The 24,356-nt window shown below is 39.6% G+C and overlaps 1 protein-coding gene across 2 annotated transcripts in view; it reads left to right on the forward strand.

Moving 5' to 3' along the window:
- LOC126203227 (protein I'm not dead yet-like) overlaps positions 1–24,356 on the forward strand; it is a 294,708-nt gene that overhangs the window by 196,143 nt on the left and 74,209 nt on the right. For both annotated transcript variants that reach the window (XM_049937472.1, XM_049937473.1), the window contains exons 2-4: positions 18,284–18,455; positions 18,770–18,863; positions 22,243–22,357. In XM_049937472.1, coding sequence (XP_049793429.1) covers positions 18,284–18,455; positions 18,770–18,863; positions 22,243–22,357 — 381 coding nt within the window. The remainder of the gene's footprint in view (positions 1–18,283; positions 18,456–18,769; positions 18,864–22,242; positions 22,358–24,356) is intronic.

A 24,356-nucleotide genomic window follows, 5' to 3' on the forward strand; every position in this document is an offset into this window, starting at 1 on the left:
GCTGCATCAAACCAGTCTCAGGACGGAAAACAACAACAATACTCTCCTTTGGGTACTTCCGAAATCACCTCTTCATCTGTCGATTTCGACCCTCTAAGGGAAGACTCCACTCCTAGAACTTCATTTATTCAAGGAAAAAATTAATAGCCATTTCACAAGTTTCGAGTGTTCACTCTTAGATACCAAAATGATTTGGCTGTATTCGAATTACAAGTCGTAATTGTGCCTCACGACGATTTTAAGTGATGTAAACAAATTCTTCTTTTGATACTGCCTTTATCTCGCATCGTGCGCAGGGTCGGCAGGGTTAAGTACGGATTTGGCATGTGGTTAATTTTATGGCATGTTCGGATGCCCCTCCTGCCGCCACCCCATACCCCGAAATAGTGTACCCCAGTTGTCTGCGTCGACGATTTTAAGTGATGTAAACAAATTCTTCTTTTGATACTGCCTTTATCTCGCATCGTACGCAGGGTCGGCAGGGTTAAGTACGGATTTGGCATGTGGTTAATTTTATGGCGTGTTCGGATGCCCCTCCTGCCGCCACCCCATACCCCGAAATAGTGTACCCCAGTTGTCTGCGTCGAGTGTAAATCATGAAATAGTGCGAATGTGTTTCAAACGTCTGCGAGTCGTGTAACTGAGGCAGGACGTGCGGACCAGCCCAGTATTCACCTAGAGGGATGTGGAAAACCGACTAAAAACCACATCCAGGCTGGCCAGCACATCGCCCCTTGTCGTTAAGCCACCGGGCGGATTCGATAGTGATGTAAACAAATTATTATTATTATTATTATTAAATGGAAGATGATTCGGTTACTTACAATGAAGAATCCGCGCCATTACGTTCCAGTCCAGGTTATTTATCATCTTGCAACATCAAAAATTGTATAATGCACTTTTGTGTGTATATATATATATATATATATATATATATATATATATATATATATATATATATATATATATATATATATATATATAATGTAACGCACCGCTGCCTGCCGGAGTGGCCGAGCGGTTCTAGGCGTTACAGTCTGGAACCACGCGACCGCTACGGTCGCAAGTTCGAATCCTGCCTCGGGCATGGATGTGTGTACTGTCCTTAGGTTAGTTAGGTTTAAGTAGTTCTAAGTTCTAGGGAACTGATGACCTCAGAGGTTATGTCCCATAGTGCCCAGAGCCATTTAACGCACACACTTAGAAGTTTCGTCACATGCAGGTATGCATACAAAGATGGCAATATTACAACCGTAACAATGTCAAAGACTTCCACTCTCAGAGATATTTCATTATGTACATGTATGTGACGGTAGATATTTACAAATTGCTAATGGATGTGCATATACAAATATTACAAATGTTACAAAAGTGGACTTTTTAATTTTTTTTTATTTTTTACCTTAATTTGGAAAGCAGGTGAATGAAATTTTGAAGAAAGGCTGCATTATTCCATTAGTGTTAGTAGTTGTGTGCATGGCAATTGTGGATTTTGAAATGTTGTTCAAACGTATGGCATCTACATGCTCTTTGAACCGTGTCTCAATGCTTCTTCCAGTTTGTCCTATATAGTCCGAGGGGCAACTTGGACAGATGAGTTTGTATATGCCAGCTAACTGCTGGAGTTTATTGTTTGTGTGGAAACTTATTTTAATGTTTGTGTTTTTAAATGGGTTGCTTGTTTTATGGAATATGCTCCCTAAGAAAGGTAGCGCAACATATTTTCCCCTCTTTCCTACTGTGTCTTTAATGTTGGCTTCACACACCTGGCACAAGACGTTCCCGGGTATTCGCCATACCCCCCCTCTACCATCGGATCGCCACACTGTGTACCGTGATTCGTCACTCCACACAACGTTTTTCCACTGTTCAATTGTCCAATTTTTATGCTCCTTACACCAAGCGAGGCGTCGTTTGGTATTTACCGGCGTGACGTGTGGCTTATGAGCTCGACCACGAAATGTAAGTTTTCTCACCTCCGGCCTAACTGTCATAGTACTTGCAGTGGATCCTGATGCAGTTTGGAATTCCTGCCTGATGGTCTGGATAGATGTCTGCCTATTACGCATTACGACCCTCTTCAACTGTCGGCGGTCTGTCTGTCAACAGACGATGTTGACGTATACGCTTTTGTGCTGTATGTGTCCCTTCACGTTTCCACTTCACTATCACATCGGAAACAGTGGACCTAGGTATGTTTAGGAATGTGGAAATTTCGCGTACAGACGTGTGACACAAGTGACACCCAGTCACCTGACCACGTTCGAAGTCCGTGAGTTCCGCGGAGCGTCCCATTCTGCTCTCTCACGATGTCTATGGACTACTGAGGTCACTGATATGGGATACCTGGCAGTAGGTGGCAGCACAATGTACCTAACATGAAAAACATACGTTTAGGGAGTGTCCGGAGACTTTTGATCACATAGTGTATGAAATAAAGTAAAGTATTTGTGTCATTTTGAAGTATATCGCAGCATACAATAAAAGTTACTTGGCCTGCCACAATAATGTGTACCGTGTAACTTACTTTTTGGAGAACCCCTTCCCGGTAATTCCTTCAGTCTCAGCGGTATGGTGCCAAGTCTTTCAAGTGGACGCCACTTCGGCAACTTACGTCGACCTAACCAACATCTACTACGATTGTCCATATGCCTCCGTACGAATATTAATTTCCCGTATCCTTTCTTCTTGGCATTGTCCGCCCCTGGTAGCTGAGTGGTCAGCGCGGCGGAATGTCATACCTAATGGCCTGGGTTCGATTCCCGGCTGAGTCGGAGACTTTCTCTGTCCAGGGACTGGGTATTGTGTTGTCCTTATCATCATCATTTCATCCCCATCGACACATAAGTCGCCGAAGTGGCGTCAACTCGACGGGAGGCACTAGCCACACGGCATTTCCATTTTCCTTGGCATTTACGCGCGATATATGTTGGTGGTAGTAGAATCGTTCTGCAGTCAGCTTCAAATCCTGATTCTCTATCAGGGATTACCATCTGATATCCCGAAACATCTCCGTAATTCTTGAGTGTTTTTCGAACCTGCCGGTAAAAAATCTAGCCTCTGAACTGTCTTTCTTCAACCCGATCTAGTGCGGATCCCAAACACTCGAGCAGTACTCAAAAATAGGTCGCACTAGCGTCCGATATGAGATATCCTTTACAAATGAACCACACTTTCCTTTCATTTCCCAACAAACTAAAGTCGACCATTCGCCTTCCCTACCATAGTCCCCACATGTTCTTTCCATTTCGTATCGCTTTGCAATGTTACGCCCAGACATTTAAACGATATGACTGTGTCAATCAGGACACTACTAATGCTGTATCCGAATATTACGAGTTCGTTTTTTCTACTCATCAGCATTAACTTACCTTTTTCTACATACACCCGCCCAACTAACCCTGCCGGGGAAAGGGGACCAAAATTTTTCCTGGAATCTGAACGACGTGCCGTTCCTGACGAGTCTTCGCATCATCGAGAGGTGAAGGCTAGGCTGAACGGCAACTGAAATATTCCGTAGCCCGAACGGGATTTGTTCCCACAAACTTTCGGATTTCAGACAAACGCTTTAGCACTAGACCACCTGCCACGAGTCAGAGTATAAATAATAGAGAACTTTTAGTGTAAGTGCAACTCCAATATGCAGATATAGGCGCAGTATAGGGAATCATGGTGAGTAGAATCGAACCAGTCAGAAGACTGATGAAAAAAGTGCTTGTTGCCAAAAAGGGAAAAAGACCTACAATAGATGATAGAGTAGATGACAGTGGGAGAGAATGTGGTATGAGCATTGACTTGGGAAAAACAAAGATCTTGAGAATATGTTAAATGTAGGAGTGTAGTCAAACAAACCGGGAGAGACTGAACAGTTGAAATACGAAGAAGGAAGAAGAAAAAGTCATATGTTACGCTCTATCGATCAGAAGCTGAGGTGCTGGGAAGAAAATCTTTAGAGAGCTTTGAGATGTGGTTTCGGAGAGCGACAGAAGAGGTTCAAATGGTTCAAATGGCTCTGAGCACTATGGTACTTAACATCTGTGGTCATCAGTCCCCTAGAACTTAGAACTACTTAAACCTAACTAACCTAAGGACGTCACACACATCCATGCCCGAGGTAGGATTCGAACCTGCGACCGTAGCAGTCGCGTGGTTCCGGACTGAGCGCCTAGAACCGCTAGACCACCGTGGCCGGCCGACAGAAGAGGTAAAACAGACATAATAACAAACCAAGAGGTGCTGAAATCTAGGTGGACAGGGGGTATTTTGCGATTGACATATCTTCTGCATGTCACTGTTGTTGTTGTTGGGATCTTCAGTTAGAGACTGGTTTGATGCAGCCCTCCATGCTACTCTATCCTGAACAAACTTCTTCATCTCCAAGTGTCTACTGCAACCTATATCCTTCTAAATCTGCTTGGTGTATTCATCTCTTGGTCTCCCTCTACGATTTTTACCTTGCACGCTGTCCTCTAATACTAAATTGGTGATCCCTTGATGCCTCAGAACGTGTCCTACCAACCGATCCCTTCTTCTAGTTAAGTTGTGGCACAAACTTCTCTTCTCCCCAATCCTATTCAATACCTCCTCATTCGCTATATGATCTATCCATCTAATCTTCAGCATTCTTCTGTAGCACCACATTTCGAAAGCTTCTATTCTCTTCCTGTCCAAACTATTTATCGTCCACGTTTCACTTCCATACATGGCTACACTCCATACAAATACTTTCAGAAACGACTTCCTGACACTTAAATCTATACTCGATGTTAACAAATTTCTCTTCTTCACAAACACTTTCCTTGCTATTGCCAGTCTACATTTTATATCCCCTTTACTTCGACCACAATCAGTTATTTTGCTCTCCAAATAACAAAACTCATCTACTTCTTTAAGTGTCTCATTCTATTATCCTCGTTTTGCTTTTGTTGGTGTTCATCTTATATCCTCTTTTGAAGACACTGTCCATTCCGTTCAACTGCTCTTCCAGGTCCTCTGCTGTCTCTGAAAGAATTAAAATGTTATCAGCAAACCTCAAAGTTTTTATTTCTTCTCCATGGATTTTAATTCCTACTTCAAATTTTTCTTTTGTTTCCTTTACTGCTTGCTCGATGTATAGATTGAATAACATCGGTGATAGGTTACAACCCTGTTTCACTCCCTTCCCAACCACTGCCCCTCGACTCATAACTGTCATCTTGTTTCTGTACAAATTGTAAATAGCCTTTCGCTTTATATTTGACCCTTGCCACCTACAGAATTTGAGAGAGAGTATTCCATTCAACATTGTCAAAAGCTTTCTCTAAGTCTACAAATGTTGGAAATTTAGCTTTGCCTTTCCTTAATCTATCTTCTGAGGTAAGTCGTATGGTCAGTATTGCCTCACGTGCTCCAACATTTCTACGGAATGCAAACTCATCTTTCCGGAGGACGGCTTGTACTAGTTTTTCCATTGGTCTGTGAAGAATTCGTGTTAGTATTTTGCAGTCGTGACTTATTAAACTGATAGTTCGGTAATTTTCACACCTGTCAACACCTGATCTCTTTGGGATTGGAATTATTTATTATATTCTTGAAGTCTGAGGATATTTTGCCTGTCTCATACATCTTGCTCACCGGATGGAAGAGTTGTCCCGCCTGGCTCTCCCAAGGCTATCAGTACTTCTGATGGAATGTTGTCTACTCCCAGGGCCTTGTTTCGACTTAGATCTTTTAGTGCTCTATCAAACTCTTCACGCAATATCGTATCTCCCATTTCAAATGGTTCAAATGGCTCTGAGCACTATGGGACTCAACATCTTAGGTCATAAGTCCCCTAGAACTTAGAACTACTTAAACCTAACTAACCTAAGGACATCACACACACCCATGCCCGAGGCAGGATTCGAACTCTCCCATTTCATCTTCATCTATGTCCTCTTCCATTTCCATAATATTGCCCTCAAGTTCATTGCCCTTGTATAGACCCTCTATATACTCCTTCCACCTTTCTGCCTTCCTTTCTTTGCTTAGAACTGGTTTTCCATATGAACTCTTCCCATTTTGATGCGCATTTTTCGTGATGACGGATGATTTATTTTCGGTTTTACAATTCATGTCTTTTGACTCGATTTCTTCATCCAGCTGATCCAGAAGAATTGCGTGTTACTCAAGAGTTGCTGTTTTGCAAGTTAATCAGTCAGAAGAATCTGATCCATGGCCTAAAGTTTACTGTACTACTTTCTAGTAGACGTGCCGATTTCATGTCGTTGGGTGTAGGTTCCACTCCATACTTTGTTGCTGTTCATTTCTGGCTTGAAAATATGGTCTCTTTTTAAAACGATCAGAACGTTTCTGAGAAATTCAATTTTCGTATTTGCTGCTGGTCAGCATTCTACAGAGGTGGCACTTCTCTTGCACAAAGTTTTCTCACACGTGAATTTGAAGTGTCAGTTTCTGTAAATCAGTGATTCACAAGTTGGGGGTAATTGCTTCTTGACGGGTAAAACGTAATTTACTGGGGATTAAAAACCAAAGTGTTCAATAGTATGTCAGCCAGGAAACAAATTTATTTTAAAAGATCATTGCTATTATCACTGTTTCTTAAGACTGTAATACTGACGAATGGAATTACCAAAAATTAATTTTCTTGTTCAGTCACTAGCATTAGCGCTTGACAATGCTGTGGAGGTTACTAATTATGAAACAAATGTATGAACACCATCTTCCTCTAATAATTGGTCCACTATGCACATACTTTGTACCATGCACCTATGACAGTAAAACTGATTTATATGCATTACATAAATGCCTCATGAAAACGCCTTCTTCGAGTTGTAGTTACTGCAATAGATCAGGAATTGTTTCATTACTCACTTCGCTACAATAAACAAACTGACAACACAATACAACAACAGTAACTATATAATGGCTGCTACTCTACTGCAGGGCCTAAACTCTATTATCATTATTATCATTATAATTGACAGCAGTGGTCTAACACAAAGCATTGGCTGCCTGATGTCCAGCAATTTCTGCCAGTTCAAGAGTCCAGTATTTAAGTGCTTTCCAAAGAGTAGACGTAAGTAAACTACACACATTTTAATTTGCTTAATATAAACTGAGGGTGCAGGATGTATGCGTTGCAGGTATCGCTAGTGAGAGAAATGGTGCGGAGGTTCAAAAATGGCTCTGAGCACTATGGGACTTAACATCTGTGGTCATCAGTCCCCTAGAACTTAGAACTACTTAAACCTAACTAACCTAAGGACATCACACACATCCATGCCCGAGGCAGGATTCGAACCTGCGACCGTAGCAGTCGCGCGGTTCCGGACTGCGCGCCTAGAACCGCTAGACCACCGCGGCCGGCCATGGTGCGGAGGGCGCATGTTTTGTAACAAACGTGTACCCTCGATGTGGATAACTAGTTTTCTTTTGTGAGGAGTTTTAGGTAACACCCGCATTGTTCTGAAAATTGTTTCGTTAATCTATCAAAAAAGGTTGTTAGAAATAAGGTTACCAATTGTCTCATTAGCTTGTGATTTATTAAAGCACTTACAAAAACTAAATATCATTTACCTTTCGTCATTTTAAAAATGCAGGTATTCAAAGAAAATTCTTTCTCATTCTAAAATATAGTTAGGGCTAATGTCGATGAAGATGAATGAGAGGGAAGCGGGGAACCAGCTAATATCTGTTTTCATTCAGAGGTAAAGGTCTCAGAAAGGTTGAAAATCAATGTCTTGCGTCTCAGTCCAGGTACGGGTTATGTGGTGATGGATTTAGTTGAGGTCTTTCTCTGAAATTAATTATTGTTGATTATTTATTAATAACAAGATCATTCCACTTGACTGTGACATTTGTAAATTAATAATTCAAACAGGAGATACTTTTGGTCAAAACTAGAAGAAAAGTTGATATAATTACATTCCTGGAAAGCAGTACCTGTCGAGGTACTTTTAAACTTGTTTTATTTGTGACGAGTAATCCAGAGTATTCGGTGGTGTATGCAGGATTCACAAGCTGCCACGTAGTCGCGGATACAAACAGTGATCCAGGTACTGTCAAATGCTTTTTTTTTTTTTTTTTTTTACGATGACCAGTTTCAGTCAGTAATGACCATCTTCAGATCTGTTCCACACCATACCCTAAAGCTGTAATGGCATCATCAAAACATATAAATACACTCAACAAAGCATCATCATGTGGAATTAAAAAATATGATGTAAAATAGGCCATATCGTCCACATAGTCATTTTGCAGCTCGAGTTACCGTACAGTAACTGGAATAAAAAACATTTGTATGCAGGATTCACAAGAGATTACACAAGAGATTAGCACGTGTAGGCAGGTGAAAGTTCTCGAGCAATGAAGGAGGTGAGACATAAGGATCGCTTCAGTAAGAATGTACGAGCAGGAATTGTCGGTGACAAACTTATCGGGCTACACTCTTTACCAAGCTGATTACGAACGAGGTGCTGCACATCACTAATTTCTGCATGATGAACTACAAGTGCTATTGTAGAACGTTATCCTTGCAGAAAGGCAAGGGCTGTGGTTTACACACGATAGGGTGCCACCCGTTTTCTACGGATCGTGCGGCAGTAGGTACTTCACCGCAAGGTTGTATGGGTGACGATTCTGGTCGAGGAGGTCACATAGCGTTGTCTTCCTGATAATCAGACCTGGCTATGGGGACATTTAGAGGCACTGATGTACGCCAAACCCATTGAAAACGTGCTGACGTGACAGGTGCATGTTGTGGTGTCTAGGAAGCCTACATACTCGGTTCGCTAGACAAACATTCAAATAAATCGTATTAATGAGTTTTAATACAAAAAGAAAATTACAATACTTAGCTTTTTCAATTACACAGATGTGTCGCAAGCAAAGCGCAACATACGAAATGACCAGTCTTCTTTGGTATAGATAGTCCCAGTCTGTGCTACATAGAGATTACAAGTGAAGTGACTAGCGTTGACGGTGCTATGGAAGTCGCTAATCTTGAAGCTGCTATTGAACTGAGCCGTTACCAGTCAGTCGCGGTGCTTATGTCCTCTTCACATGTGGGCAGCTATTGTTGCATTGTCGTCCTGGAGATGGGTCAGTCAGTGTGCGATTGGCTGACGTCTTCTCACGGCCATCTTTTCTCTGTCGATCCTGACTGGCGTGCCAGCGCTTGACTTTGCGCCGTAACATATGTGATCAATGCATGAGACGCAATCAGAATGGAGCCAGGCGGATCTGAGAGCGTGCATGATTCACTGTGAAGAAGGGCTTAAGGGTATGGTAACCACATGCAGCACTGCCTGTGGTGAATACTTCTACATAACAGATGGATGGGAGTGAGAGAACAGATACAACAGGTACTGGTTTGCAGACACATCATTATAGGAACTTTCGTCTGGTTCTATCTACTGCCACCTCTTGTAGAAATATGTGGCACTTTTTTAAACACCTTAACAAGAGTACATTACAATCATTTATTTTCACAAAATGTTCAGTTTTCACCAAGGCTAGTAAATTTTGGTTATCCTTAACAAAACAGTAATGCAAGACAATTAATAGGGGAGAGTGGGGGAAATACACGCACAGGAAAAATCGATGTGAACCAGTCGTTACGTCATTAAAACCTACGAAAATAAGTTCATACCATACAATGGACATTTCTCCACATATTCCAATCGTCTGTAAATAGTTATAAACAGTACCTTAATTTTGAACATTAAAATAAAAAAAGTGCAAATGCGTGGTATATCCCACCCCTGAGGGTAATGACACGCAAAGTACTGCGTCATAACACGTAAAACAAACAAACCATAAAAATGTACAATAATTGCTATTTTTATTTGCTTATTAGTTACTACAAATAGTAAACAGTATATTTAAGAACGAAAGAATGTAATTCTACAAACATCTCTTATAATTTTCGTTTTTTACATGTTTATTGATGTGAAAAGAGTTCATTTTCTCACACAGCAAAGATCGCACTTGTAACCTTTCTGAGTGTTCCAGCCACTACATTCTTCATGACTCCATCTGCTACAAGAAATACATCGGTACCATAGTTCACCATCTTTCCAAAACTCTCCACAAACTAAACAGACATCTTCTGAAATCGCCAATGGATCAATATCATCCATTTCATCGTCATTGCAAATGTTCTGCAAGTCCAGATTTAGGTCATCCTCGCTGCTACTTTCACTTTCTTGGTGGTGTTTCTTCTTCTGTAATGTCTGTTTCTTCTTTGAGAGCCGGCCGCGGTGGTCTCGCGGTTCTAGGCGCTCAGTCGGGAACCGCGCGACTGCTACGGTCGCAGGTTCGAATCCTGCCTTGGGCATGGATGTGTGTGATGTTCTTAGGTTAGTTAGGTTTAATTAGTTCTAAGTTCTAGGGGACTGATTACCTAAGATGTTAAGTCCCATAGTGCTCAGAGCCATTTGAGCCTTCTTTGAGACTTTTTTAAGTTGCAGATTTCTGCACTTATCTGCTTTATCATTAAGATTTCTTTTCTTGTTTCCTTAAGCTTTCTTTTTCATGGCTTCTTTTTGTTTCTTTATTGATAACTCCGTTAGCAGTTTATTCTTCTCTGGAGTTGCTCTAATGATCACTAACTTTCCCTTAGGCTTTCCCTTGGCTTGTTTCGTCTTAGGAAGAACTTGTTTTTGTTTTGGAACAGGAGATATGTCAAATACACTAACGTGCTTGACGCATGCACTTTTAGTTGATGTTGTTGTGGCCTCTTCTAGGCCTACTAGAAGTGGAACATCTTCTGCTGAAGATCCAGGAATCTGTTCTTGACTCCTTTTGGGAATATGTGGCTCGTTTGTAGATGCAACCACTTCATTTCCAGTTGTTGCAATTTGAACATCTTCATCTTCAAGGACAATATCTCTGAAGATCTCACATTGTTGTAAGTCGTCATGCTGAAATTTGTTTGGATTGAAAGGGCAAATCCCACATGCCTTAAACCCTGACTGCCCCTTGTCCATGGTAGCGACCTTAATATATGCCTTATTAAAAAGTTCTGCTAACTCATATGGTGTAATTTTTTGATACACCTGTGACTTCATATACATGTCACTTTCACGATTGAAGGCTGATTTCAAAGAGGAAAAGAAGTAACATCTAGTGGTTGAAGCTTGTGAAAAGTGTGTGAAGGTATGGTTACCATGACAATAGAATGTTTTTTACTAAATTCAAAAATATCAAGTGAAATGTGGCTGCTGTGATTATCTAAAATCAGCAGCACAGGGTCATCAATAGTTGATTTTACATTGTTCTGATAATGTTTGATCCATTCGAAAAATAATGACTCATTGGACCAGCCATTGACGGAACAACCATCCATTGCTCCAACTGGTCCACCTTTACTTAAGATATTTGTCAACCTCTTCCTGGAGAAGATAAACATAGGGGGGATGTAGGTACCAGCAGCACACAACATATCACAGTCACGTTTTTCCCCCTTTCCCAAGGCGTGGCCCCACCTATTTGTTTAACACCTTTAGGAGCCAAAATTCTGTCGGGCTTTTGTACAGTATTTATACCCGTTTCATCGACGTTAAACACTCACCCCTCTTTAAATTTATATTTTTCAAAGACACGTTCTAAATTTTTAAAATATGCATTAACCTCTTCTTCATTAAATGCCTGTATTCTGTTAATGCTAGTTGCTTCTGGTTTTCTTATGCTAATACTTGGGTTTCTTTTTAAAAATAGAGCTAGCCAATCCTTTCCAGCTAACCTAGATGACTTATCAAAATTGTTTGCAATGTTGTTAGCCTCTGAATACTCAAATGCAATCTTTCGCAGCTGGATGCATGTAATGCCATAGAACAGCTTGGCCATTGTAATAACATGATCCCTAATCTCAATTTCCTGTTCTGTCGAAAATGTTGGGTTTCTTCCAATTTTGGACGCTCGGTATTTTTAACCTTCATTCTCGTTCGCAGTGTAGCTTCATGAATCCCGAAAGCTCTTAATACTTCCCTTATTTTTCTTCCAGATTTGATGGCATCAAGAGCCTTACAAAGTTCCTCTAGCGTCCATTTTGCTTTCTGGGTTTTTCTTTTATAATATCTACCTATCTGAAATTAAAAAAAAAAACCCTCATTAGTACTGAAAATATAATCTGCAAGGGGGAATACCACGCACTTCAACAGCTGCGTGGCATTACCCCACGGTACGTTCGATGACTAACCTAAGCATAACTCGGCACCTAATTCAAATAGCGGGACAAATCTATGATTAAATTAAAGGTTTCATTTAGGGTTAGCAGTGGATACGCAAGAATTACATTAAACCAACTTATAGTAGCACTTAGCCGGCCGCGGTGGTCTAGCGGTTCTGGCGCTGCAGTCCGGAACCGCGAGACTGCTACGGTCGCAGGTTCGAATCCTGCCTCGGGCATGGGTGTGTGTGATGTCCTTAGGTTAGTTAGGTTTAAGTAGTTCTAAGTTCTAGGGGACTAATGACCTAAGATGTTGAGTCCCATAGTGCTCAGAGCCATAGTAGCACTTACCTTGCAAAATACAGCTGACCAAAATTACATGAGACACGCCGAAAATAAATAATACTTCACTGCTCCAACAATACCACTGCAAAATGGCTGGCGTAAGCTGCATAGTAGTCGTTACTCCTGCCGGCAGGGTGTAGCACCAACTGGGAACGGCTTGCGCCATTCAAACTGCATAAATCAGCCTGCGTGGCATTACCCACATGCGTGTAATTCCCCCACCTTCCCCTATCTTTCCATCAACACAATTAAAAATAAGTAGTACATAATAATAGGCCCACTATATTAATAAAAATCTCTCAGGGCCATTCTCCTGGATTAACTTTTTTTTTTTTTTTTTTTTTTTTTTTGTGAGACAAACGGAACACTGGCAGATGGACTGTGAAGCTAGTGCTTAATACTTTCAACACAAGTGGTTTTAGCCTGAAACCGCCGTTATATTAATTTTGTTTTGAAGTGCCAGTGCCTTTCGCATGAAATTACCGATGCTATCCCAAGATACAGACATTTAGTGGTACACAGAAGTACTTCTGTGACGTCATTACAGGTTCAAAGCAACAGTTGGCGCGGAGTTGTGCTACGTAATTGTAGGAGATTATGACACGCGTTTTTTTTTTTTTAAGTGGTCATATTGAGATCACTGACAGTGAAAGTAAGTATATTTAAACTTATTGTAACATAAATTTGAGTTTGTACTATTGCTTTTAAGGTTGTTTCGAAATGAAGCTACATAGGCCCATTCTTGCTTGTTATGGAAGACTATAATTTGTTTTAGGTATTTCGAGGTCACGTGTGTTTCGAAATGTGGGATTGTGTCTAGTAAAAATACGAAGTTGCTTTCAAATATATCACGTGAAATGAGCCTGCCATTGTGACTGAGCGGTTCTAGGCACTTCAGTCCGGAACCGCGCAACTGCTACGGTCGCAGGATCGACAGGCAGGCATGCATGTCTGTGATGTCAGGTTACTTAGGTTTAAGTAGTTCTAAATTCTAGGGGACTGATGACCTCAAATATTAAGTCCCATAGTGCTCAGAGCCATTTGAACCATTTTGAACGTGAAATGATTGGTGGTTGAAAACCTCTAGTATTTCCCAATGGTTTCAAAGTGAAACCACGTCCTTAAAAAGATATTGTTTACTTTTTGCCAATTTCTTCTTGTATTTGTTGTTTAATATGATAATGTTAATTTTGTGGAAAACTTTTTAATAATTTTTTTTCATATTGTTGGGACCCAAAAGGATTAAGTGCACATCATTACCAGGGCTGCCTTGTATCCCGGTTTTGTTGAGATTTTCCTGTGAAATTCCGACTTCCTCTAAAACGTATTCGAGACATCACCCAGAGGCTAGCTCTAGCTTCCTGTATTTGGAGACAACTGACTGACTTGTGTCTCTCATTACAGTCTTCATATCCAATTCCCCATATTCCTTCTGATAAGCTATGATGACAGCTGATTTATGCACATTTAACCGTGGTCGTCAAATATATCCGGCATATTCACAAGCTTCCATCGGTGATTAAAGCTTTGGGACATCCCACATGTAACTCACCTCCAATAGGGGCACCGTACTTCCACTTTTGAATTCGGTCATTCATTTCTTATAAGTTGGAAATGAGGGAGCAGACTTCTTTTGAAACTTCACTGACTTTTGATGGATTTCTGTTGGCAATAAACCGATTAAAATAAATAATTTTATGACGGCACAATACTCCAGTTTATCCACTTCACTGAAACACGTCAAACACGGTAAATAGGTGCATAAATGAAATATTCAGTACCGTACGCTACATTCACCAACGTCAGAAAACGAAAGCTAATACTAAAAGCTTGTTCTCAACAGATAAGTAAAATTTTCAGCCACCTGTGTAATAGCTCTCTGGAACAGGGCATTTTCCCTGATAGACTGAAATATGCTATTGTTATACCTTTGCATAAAAAGGGGGATAGATCTGATGTCAACAATTACCGTCCAATCTCCCTTCTAACAGCTTTATCCAAAATTTTTGAGAAAGTAATGTATTCAAGAGTAGCTTCACATATCTGTAACAATGAAGTACTAACAAAATGTCAGTTTGGTTTCCAGAAAGGTTTTTCAACAGAAAATGCCATATATGCTTTCACCAATCAAATTTTGAATGATCTGAATAACCGAACACCATCCATTGGGATTTTTTGTGATCTCTCAAAGGCTTTTGATTGTGTAAATCATGAAATTCTGCTAGACAAGCTCAGGTATTGTGGCATGAGTGGGACAGTGCACAAATGGTTTAATTCGTACCTAACTGGAAGAGTGCAGAAAGTTGAAATAAGTAGTTCTCATAATATGCAAAGATCAACACATTCCTCAAACTGGGAAACTGTCAAGAATGGGGTTCCACAAGGGTCCGTCTTGGGTCCTTTGTTGTTATTAATATATATTAATGACTTGCCATTCTATATTCATGAAGGGGCAAAGTTAGTTCTCTTTGCTGATGACACAAGTATAGTAATCACACCTGACAAACAAGAATTAACTGATGAAATTGTCAATACTGTCTTTCAGAAAATTACTAAGTGGTTCCTTGTAAACGGACTCTCACTGAATTTTGATAAGACACAGTACATACAGTTCCGTACAGTGAATGGTATGACGCCATTAAGAAATATAGACCTTAATCAGAAGCATATAGCTAAGGTAGAATATTCCAAATTTTTAGGTGTGTCCATTGATGACAGATTAAATTGGAAGAAACACATTGATGATCTGCTGAAACGTTTGAGTTCAGCTACTTATGCAATAAGGGTCATTGCAAATTTTGGTGATAAACATCTTAGTAAATTAGCTTACTACGCCTATTTTCACTCGTTGCTTTCATATGGCATCATATTTTGGGGTAATTCATCACTGAGGAATAAAGTATTTATTGCACAAAAGCGTGTAATCAGAATAATAGCTGGAGTCCACCCAAGATCATCCTGCAGACATTTATTTAAGGAACTAGGGATATTCACAGTAACTTCTCAGTATATATACTCTCTTATGAAATTTGTTATTAACAACCAAACCCAATTCAAAAGTAATAGCAGTGTGCATAACTACAATACTAGGAGAAAGGATGATCTTCACTATTCAAGATTAAATCTAACTTTGGCACAGAAAGGGGTGAATTATACTGGCACTAAAGTCTTTGGTCACTTACCAAATAGTATCAAAAGTCTGACAGATAACCAACAAGTATTTAAGAAGAAATTAAAAGAATTTCTGAATGACAACTCCTTCTACGCCATAGAGGAATTTTTAGATATAAATTAAAAACAAAAAAAAGTAAAAAAATAAAAATAAAAAAACACAAAAAAATGAAAAAGTTGTTATATTAACTTAAGTATGTTGTTAAATTAACTTAATTATGTCATGTAGTGGAAAATTTGACTCGTTCCACATCATTACAAAATATCGTATTCATGATCCATGGAACTAGTATTAATCTAATCTAATCCTATGATATCAACACCGTAAATGTGCCCAGTGGAGGAATTTTGTTCTTTCTCTTGCACACAGCAGGATGCGTCAAGAGAACAGACGTCGCAGACAAGTAGAGGTCATTCGATCAAACAAGCAATTAAACAGGCCCTTATTCTGCTGCAAGCTTGAGTCTCAAAATCAGCAAGTAGCGTTTCGAACAATCTGGTAATAAATGCCAACCATCGAATCGTGGGGGAAAGTAGCTGGTTTGCCATTGCCATTCGACATTACATGAGTCACACACGTAAAATGCTCTACAAACAATGATGCTGCAGCATAACAACAGTGTAATATGATTCACTATATAGTGGAAACGCAGTAAAGACATGACATTGCTAATTTCCATATGATAAGAAAAGTTTACTAGTGAATACAATTTAAAAGAACCAAATAGGAAATAAACAACTTCACTATTATAGAGAAACAATACAGTGTAATAGGTTCCAGCAAACTACAACTCTGTAATCAGAAATTAGAAATCGTAATGGTTAGCAACAGGGAGCGTGACATAATCACCAACAATGATTGCAAAGGTGTTTGTGTGAGACAATAACCGGCGTATTCGGAGGATGACTACGTTGCGGTAAATTTCCTGCCTTATGCGTATCCTCTATACAAAATAGATGCTTTGAAATCTCTAGCATAAATTTAACATATGGTCCACTGTCCTTGCAAATATTTCATGCAGTGTTGACAGTAGACATCGCCTGCACAATTATCAGCAGACGTACATTTTATTTGCATCCATTAGGAATAGGTGCATTAATTGAGTAATTGTAGTGCATCTTTCAGATGTTTCTTCTCAAGATGCAAAAGGAGTTCGTTTTTGGAAGGCACTGACAGAGTTGAGGAAACGATATGACAATTATGCTTTGATTGCAGATCGCTGAGTATTATATAATAAACCCCTTCTATACCGGTAGTTTAATAGTTATCATTAATCATAGGTGTAGTGTATCCAATGCGGATTCCTCTGAGGGATTACACAAAAATTGCATGGAATGAAACCTTACTGAGACCTGTTACTGTAAAACACATACTGTAAGTCTCTTTTTCTCTGCATGGTCAAAGAAGTGCTTATGGCTGCCGTTCAAGCAGACCAGATGATTCATGAGGTAAATCCAAATTGTAAATACTCCAGTGATGAATCTAGATCAATTCCCACACTTGTGACACTGTTTTGACAGTGGTAACCAACCTTGTTTGGACCCATGAGAATAGTTTGAATACTCTCAAGTCCAAGACAACAAATATGAGTCCTGTAACTATCTGATTATAGTCCAAATTATACCTGGTGTATCATATCTTACACACACTCTCCTTTTGTCCAAACAACTGGTTCCTCTGATGTTATCGGAATCTTAGGAACAAAGAGTACTTCTTGGATAATAATTGAAAAGGAGGCATTGAGTCAACCAAAATCTAATCCTTAGGTTAAAATGTTCAGAATACAATGTACTTGCACATTAAAAAAATGTCTACAGCAGTATCTTTGGCCAAAAACATTCAAGCTTCCTAAGTGAAAATACAGTCAGTGACCTCTTTCGCAGAACTGCACTAGAAATATTATATTTACTTTCATTGTCATAAGATAAAAATCTGCTGAAAATAAATACTTTTAGCAGAAAGCCAAAACTGAGCTTTTACCATAACAATCCATGATTGACTTCTGTTTTATGATTCCTCAGTATCTCCCGAAAATTATTGATCATCATCCCTTTCTGTCAATCAACATAGTGTCTACAAACTGATCAGCTTTTGCCTCTATTAATGGCATTCCAATTTGTCCTACTCCTTACTCTGCTAACTACAACACACCCTGTGTTACTGCCTGCTGACAGGATCTCTTGTACTACTTGCATATTTTATCAGTGAATACTCTGAAAGTTTCTTCATATCACAGGGAAAATTCCTTGACATACGCATCAGCTCCAAAACTCTTGAAAGATAGCTAGACTCTGGGAGATGCTTCTCACTGGTATCTCCAATATGTGCTCTTCGAGTGAGTAAGTTCACAGTGTATTTGCCAGCATCTGAATGAGCAGGAATTCCATAAATTCTGTGCATTTTCATGCACACTCCTTAACATATGTAAGCAACACCCCAAATTGCAATTCAGACTGAATAAAGGCTGCATGTATTCAGCTGTGCAGGAGACCAGGAATTTGGACCAACTTCTTTAATGTGCTAGATGTAATAAGAGGATATTGAAGCAAAGCAGGCTTAGAGCTGATATGTTACAATAGTTGCCTTTAATTTAGCTTTCCCTCCTATTTTTTCAGGAAGCAAGATGTGGTTATGTGGTGCTTGTGATGGCTCTCTTCTGGATAACAGAGGCAGCTCCTTTGCCAGTTACATCATTGCTTCCAGTGGTTTTGTTCCCTCTGCTTGGAATACTCAGCACGGATGATGTTTGTATACAGTATCTCAAGGAGACAAATATGATGTTCATAGGTTGGTAATATAGCTCTCTGTATTATACTTAGAAAAGTTAGAGGTATTTCATGTACCTTTAGTTTTCAGACAAAAAATTTAACAATAACATGTGAAACTGCTAGTTAGCAAATCAAAATACTGTAAAATATCCTAAGTTTGTAGTCTAATTTACACTATGTCCTCATACGATAATGTAAAACATGAGTAAGGGACTCTAACAATGATTAAATAAAAATTCAAAGATGGCTTTACAGGAAAAAAATTAATTAGCTTTTTTTCTACATCTGAATTGAAGAATATAATTTAAAAAAATTATAACATTTTTTTTACAGGTGGGCTGATTATTGCCATATCAGTTGAACATTGCAACCTCCATAAAAGGATAGCATTACGAGCAATACTTGTTATTGGCACAAGCCCAGGAAGGTAAGTTCCTTCAACATTTTTCATTGCTGATTTTAGCGCCAAAACGTTCAAGATAGAGTGCAGGGGATGACATACAGACTCAATGGTACTGGAATGCTGTGGGCGGCAGGCACAGCAGCCGATAAACTTCTGGGCAACAGTACATAGTACACATGTTCCAGACTTTCATGGATTCTGATTTGTTGAGGAAATTAATAAGTATATCATCAGAAGAGTACCTACCTACAATGCTCTAATGCTACACAGTGTTACACAGCCATGTCTGCTATGGCCTGCTGCTGTGAGGCCACTTAGCAGGCTGCAAGAATAGGCTGTTACTGCAAAAGAAATCAGTGAGGATCGTTACCTCAAGCAAAAATTAATCAATGTGAAACAGTTCCTTCTAGATGAGAAGTTCTAACTGTATTCAGCCAAAATACGTATATTCAACTGTTTCATTCACACAAAGATAAGTCATCGATGAACTCTTCTCAGGTGATCAGCCAAGTGGTGGCATCATCTTGTCGTAACGTTTTGATGAGTTTCATACCCATCATCCTCAAGCGAGGTCACCTCACAAAAATTATTTAATGGATATTCAGATGATACCAACTGAGCAATTTAGAACTAAAATTTTGTGTGAATTAAAAGAACAATTCTTATGTGAGAGGGAGTCAAATGAAAACCTTAATTCTTTTTATTGAACAAAAGTGGAACAAGAGTGTATCATTTTTTGACTTAGGTTCTCCGTCATTCAACATATTTCCTCCAGCATTTAGGAAGTGTGTGGGTTCCTCTGGTGAAAAAAAAAGTGCGGCCACTCATGCACCACCTGCTGTACCTCTTCATCAGAAGAAATTTCTTTTCTCCCACCACCTCTGAGTTGTCCAGACATGGGGTAATCATCTGGTGTGAGGTCTGCTGAATATGGCAGTGCAGGTCATGAATGATAATAAGTGTTGCACAGACAGTTTGAGGCTGAGCATTGTTATGTTGCTGCAGTCAGAAGTCCATGTCACTTTGATCTTATTGCATGCCAAAGCTGATTTTTTAACATTTGGAATATTACGTACTGGTGATGGTGTTTCCCCTAGTTGAGTTGTATTCCAAGGCAATGCCTCATTCATCCCAAAAGAGAGACATCAAAACCTTTCTTGAAGATGACAGCCCAGAACTTTTTGGGTTTTGGGGATGAGAAATGGAGCAATCCCTTTGTTTGCTCTCTTTGTTTTGTGTTGGTGGTAATGTACCCAGGTTTTGTATCCTGTAACAATTCTCACAAAGAAGCCATCACATACTGGTTCAAAATTCTGCAAAAGTTCTTCACGGATGTTAATGCATCATTCTTTCAGGTCCAGAGTGATATGCCATGGTGCCCGTATTGCAGACTCTTTGTAAATATCAAGCACTTTATGAATGATGTGAATCACAGAACCATGACTAATATTCAGATTTGGGCTGCTTCATCCACTATCACATGACAATTTTTCACCACAATGGCTTCAACTGCTGCAGCAGACTCTGATGCCACAACATAGGGTGCCTGACAAGGCACTGAGTGTGTCACATGAGTGATACCGTTTCTGAACTTTCTACTTCCCTCATATGTTTGCTGCTGTGATAGACATGCATCATCATACTGGCAATTCATTTGCCTATGGATTTCAGTAGGTATCGTACCTTCACTGCTCAGAAAACATATAATGGAAAGCTGTTTTTCCTTGATGCATTTCATAAGTGGAGCAGACATTATGAACTAGTATTATGGCTGTGTTTGCTTGTCTGTAATATGCTGCCACCTGTAGTGCGGTCCTAACATCATCGATTGGTAACAGTAGTGTCAACTTACAAAACAGTGGTGTGAAATGTCGATTTTTTATTATACTTTTAAGGTTTTCATTTGACTGTCCCTCATTTTATGAATAGAGGAAATGAAATATACAGCTTACAGATTTCTGTTAATGATTTTTCCTTGGAAAAATTGCTAGAAAACTTGTAATGTGATATTTCCATTTTAGGACCTTTATAATGTATACTCTTAGCAGTCTACTGGTAATATATTATATTTATTAACGAGCCTATACTTTCTGCAGTTTAAAAGATATTACTCTATGTTATTTGGAAGATCAGAGGATGAGTGTACATAAAAGGTAAAAAAAAAAAAATGGATGATTTATTCAAGAGAAAGAGTTTCACAAAATGATCAGGTGAATAATGCACTGGTCTGCCTCTGGCCCTTATGCAAGCAGTTACTTGGTTTGGCATCGATTGATGGCATTGTTGGAGATGTCCTCCTGATGGATATTGTACCAAATTATGTACCATTGGCATGTTAGATCCTCAAAATCCTGAGCTGGTTGGAGGGCCCTGCCCACAATGATCTAAACATTCCCAACTGGGGAGAGACCCATTGACCTTGCTGGCCAAGGTAGGGTATTGCAAGCACAAAGACAGGCATTAGAAACTCTTGTCACATGTGGTTGGGCATTATCTTGCTGAAATGTAAGCCCAGTATGGCTTACCATGAAGGGCACCTCAGAGCATCACTAGGTTGTCAGGCTGTATGGTGGGTGACAATCAGGCTAGTATCCCACCACTGTCTGAGGCATCTCTAGTCAGATCTTCACTGGTCACTTGGACTTAGTTCAAAGTGAGACTCCTCACTGAAGACAATTCTACTATAGGCAGTGAGGTTTCAGGCCAAAGATGTGTCTGGAGACACACCCTGTCAGCAGTGGGATACCAACCTGACTGATGGCCGCCATATGTCCTGACAACTGGGAGTGATAGTCTAGCGTGTCATTTCATTTCATGCAGGACCCCTTTGGTTGTCATCCATGGTTCCCTTATATCACTGTGCTACATTGATGATATTCTATGCCCTGCTTTATTGTCCTTGATGGCAAGCCATCCTGGGCTTACATTTCAGCCTGACTGCATACTGCAAGGGTTTCTACTGCTTGTCCTTAAGCTTGCAAAACCTTACTGTGGCCAGAAAGGTTGCTGGATCTGTCCCAAAATGAGAACATTTGGAGCAGGGCCCTCCAACATTTCAGGATTTTGATGATTTAACATGCCAATTGGACAGGATTTGGCACAATATATTTCAGGAGGACATCCAGCAACTCTATCAATCAATGCCAAATCTAATAACTGCTTGCGTAAGGACCATAGGTGGACCAATGTTTATTGAGTTGCTAATTTGTGATTGTTTGTTTGTACATGAACCTCACATCTACTGATTTCCATCACAATTGGATAATTCCCTTGTGATCTGATTTTGGTTTTCGTACATGTTTTGTGTGTGTATGTTCTTCATTTACAGATACCTGTTTCTTTGAGAGTTACATAATTTCTATCACTTAAGCAGCGTTAACCTTGATTTTTTCTGGTGTTTTAGGTTGTTATTTGGATTGATGGGTACTACAATGTTTGTATCTATGTGGATATCTAACACAGCAGCTACAGCCATGGTCACACCAATTGCCAAGGCAGTACTAGCAGAGCTGAAGGCTGTAAGTCTAACACAAAATATGTATTTTGCAGAGAATGAAACAAAAAAACATATTTATGATACTTAACAAATGCACATTTTATACACATTTTATATCAATTATATGTTGAAATTCTTCTTGATTTGAATTTTATGTGAAACAGAGACAGCACATTTAGCTAAACACATTTGTGGAGAAAACAGGTACACAATTGTATGAATAGTATCTGAACACCATGTGATACACCTCATCATCAACATCATATTTTTCATAATCTTAACCGTTATCATAATTTTCAATCAGTAACTCACAAATGAATCCAGCAATTATAATGTTTACATCTTCATCACACCATTTCATAAAGTGCCTTTCAGTTCATTAAAAATAAGAAAACTAATGCAAATGCAAATAAATTAAAATACCAGAATACTGAATACAACATGCCAGTGATCAGTAGAGAAGAGAAATGAGATTTAAAAGGAGATGAATAAAAGGTAAAAATAGGGAGAATATGTTTTTTGAAGGGATGAGCCAATGTATAAAAAATTAAAATAAAGGGAAACATCAAAACAGTGTGCAGGCACAGGCAGAGAGAATGCAAATTGTGTGAAGCAGAAGAGAAAAGAATGAGGTTGTGGAAGAGAATTCAGAGGGTAAAGAATAGTGTGAATGAAATAATATGAATTTTGAAAACCAGATTATAAAGCCAGTATCAGTATACAGAGGGTGTAATATGAGAGAAGATGATCTGCTGAATAAGATAAGGATGTCCAACAACAGCATTCAGGCTCAGTATGTGGATTGTCAGCAGGTCATTATTAATTTTCTAGTGTCTAAGTATCTCCCATAATTTTTATTCTTTCTTTCTCTCTCATTCTTTTTTTTAATCTGGAAGTATTTTAGTTTCCTTCACCATCAGCATGTTACCTGATTTTCTATCTTTACCTTTTTTCTGGTGTATAGTATGTGGTCCAGTCACATTAATGTGACCATCATCCCTGATCGACATCAGTTGCACCACTCACAGATGGCAGGTGGCAGCACTAACAGTAAAGGGTATATAAAACGTTTCGGGGAGATGCGGAAAACAGTGCACTTGTTGTCATAATGTAGAAATGGAGTGACTTGTCTGACATTAATAGTGCTTGATCATTGGCTTTCAGGTCAAAGGTGTAAACATTTCTGAAATGTCTAAGTTTATTGACCATTCACCTGCTACCATGGATAAGGTATACTGTGCATGGCAAAGTGGTGCTATCCAAAGCTGGTGCTGAGGCAACTGGGCCATAGATGACAGGGATGAGTGATGACTATGGAGATATGTACAGGCGAATAGACATGTAGTTGTTGAGCAACTGACTGCCCAGCTGAACCAACAGACTACCAGCAGTATCTCCTCAATGACCATTGCAGCATATGGTCCCCTGCAGCAGACACATAGTTCATGCACTCATGCTGACTGTTGTTCATACTTGGCTAAGGCTGGAGTCTGCACACCAGTACCAGAACTGGATGTCCACTGAGTGGAGGGAGGTAGCCATTTTATATTGGCAGAACATCTGAAAGCAAAGACTTTCTAACAATTATTGGGAGGGTCAAGCCATGACTAAGGAACATTATGGTCTGGGGAATGTTCTTGTGGCATATCCTGAGTGATCTCATCCTGGAAGGCACAGTGGATCAACACAAGTATGGTATGCATCTATGCTTGAGCCCCATGTCCATCCCTACATTGATTTTTCCTTGACTCAGTGGTATCTATCAGCAGGACATTACAACATGTCACACAGCTCACAGTGCTCATGCATGGTTTAGAGTGCATCAGGATGACTTTACTATTCTGCCCTGGCCACTAAACTCTCCAGACTTTAACTCAATCAAGAAGCTGTGGGACCACCTTGATTGGTCTGTTCACATCATGGATTCTCAACTGAGAAACCTAGCATAGCTGGCCATGGGACTGGAGTTGATATTGCTGCACGTCCCTGTCAGTACCTTCTGGAACCTCACTGACTCTCTT

This window comes from Schistocerca nitens, chromosome 9, assembly GCF_023898315.1.
Source record: "Schistocerca nitens isolate TAMUIC-IGC-003100 chromosome 9, iqSchNite1.1, whole genome shotgun sequence".
NCBI classification, from domain to species: domain Eukaryota; kingdom Metazoa; phylum Arthropoda; class Insecta; order Orthoptera; family Acrididae; genus Schistocerca; species Schistocerca nitens.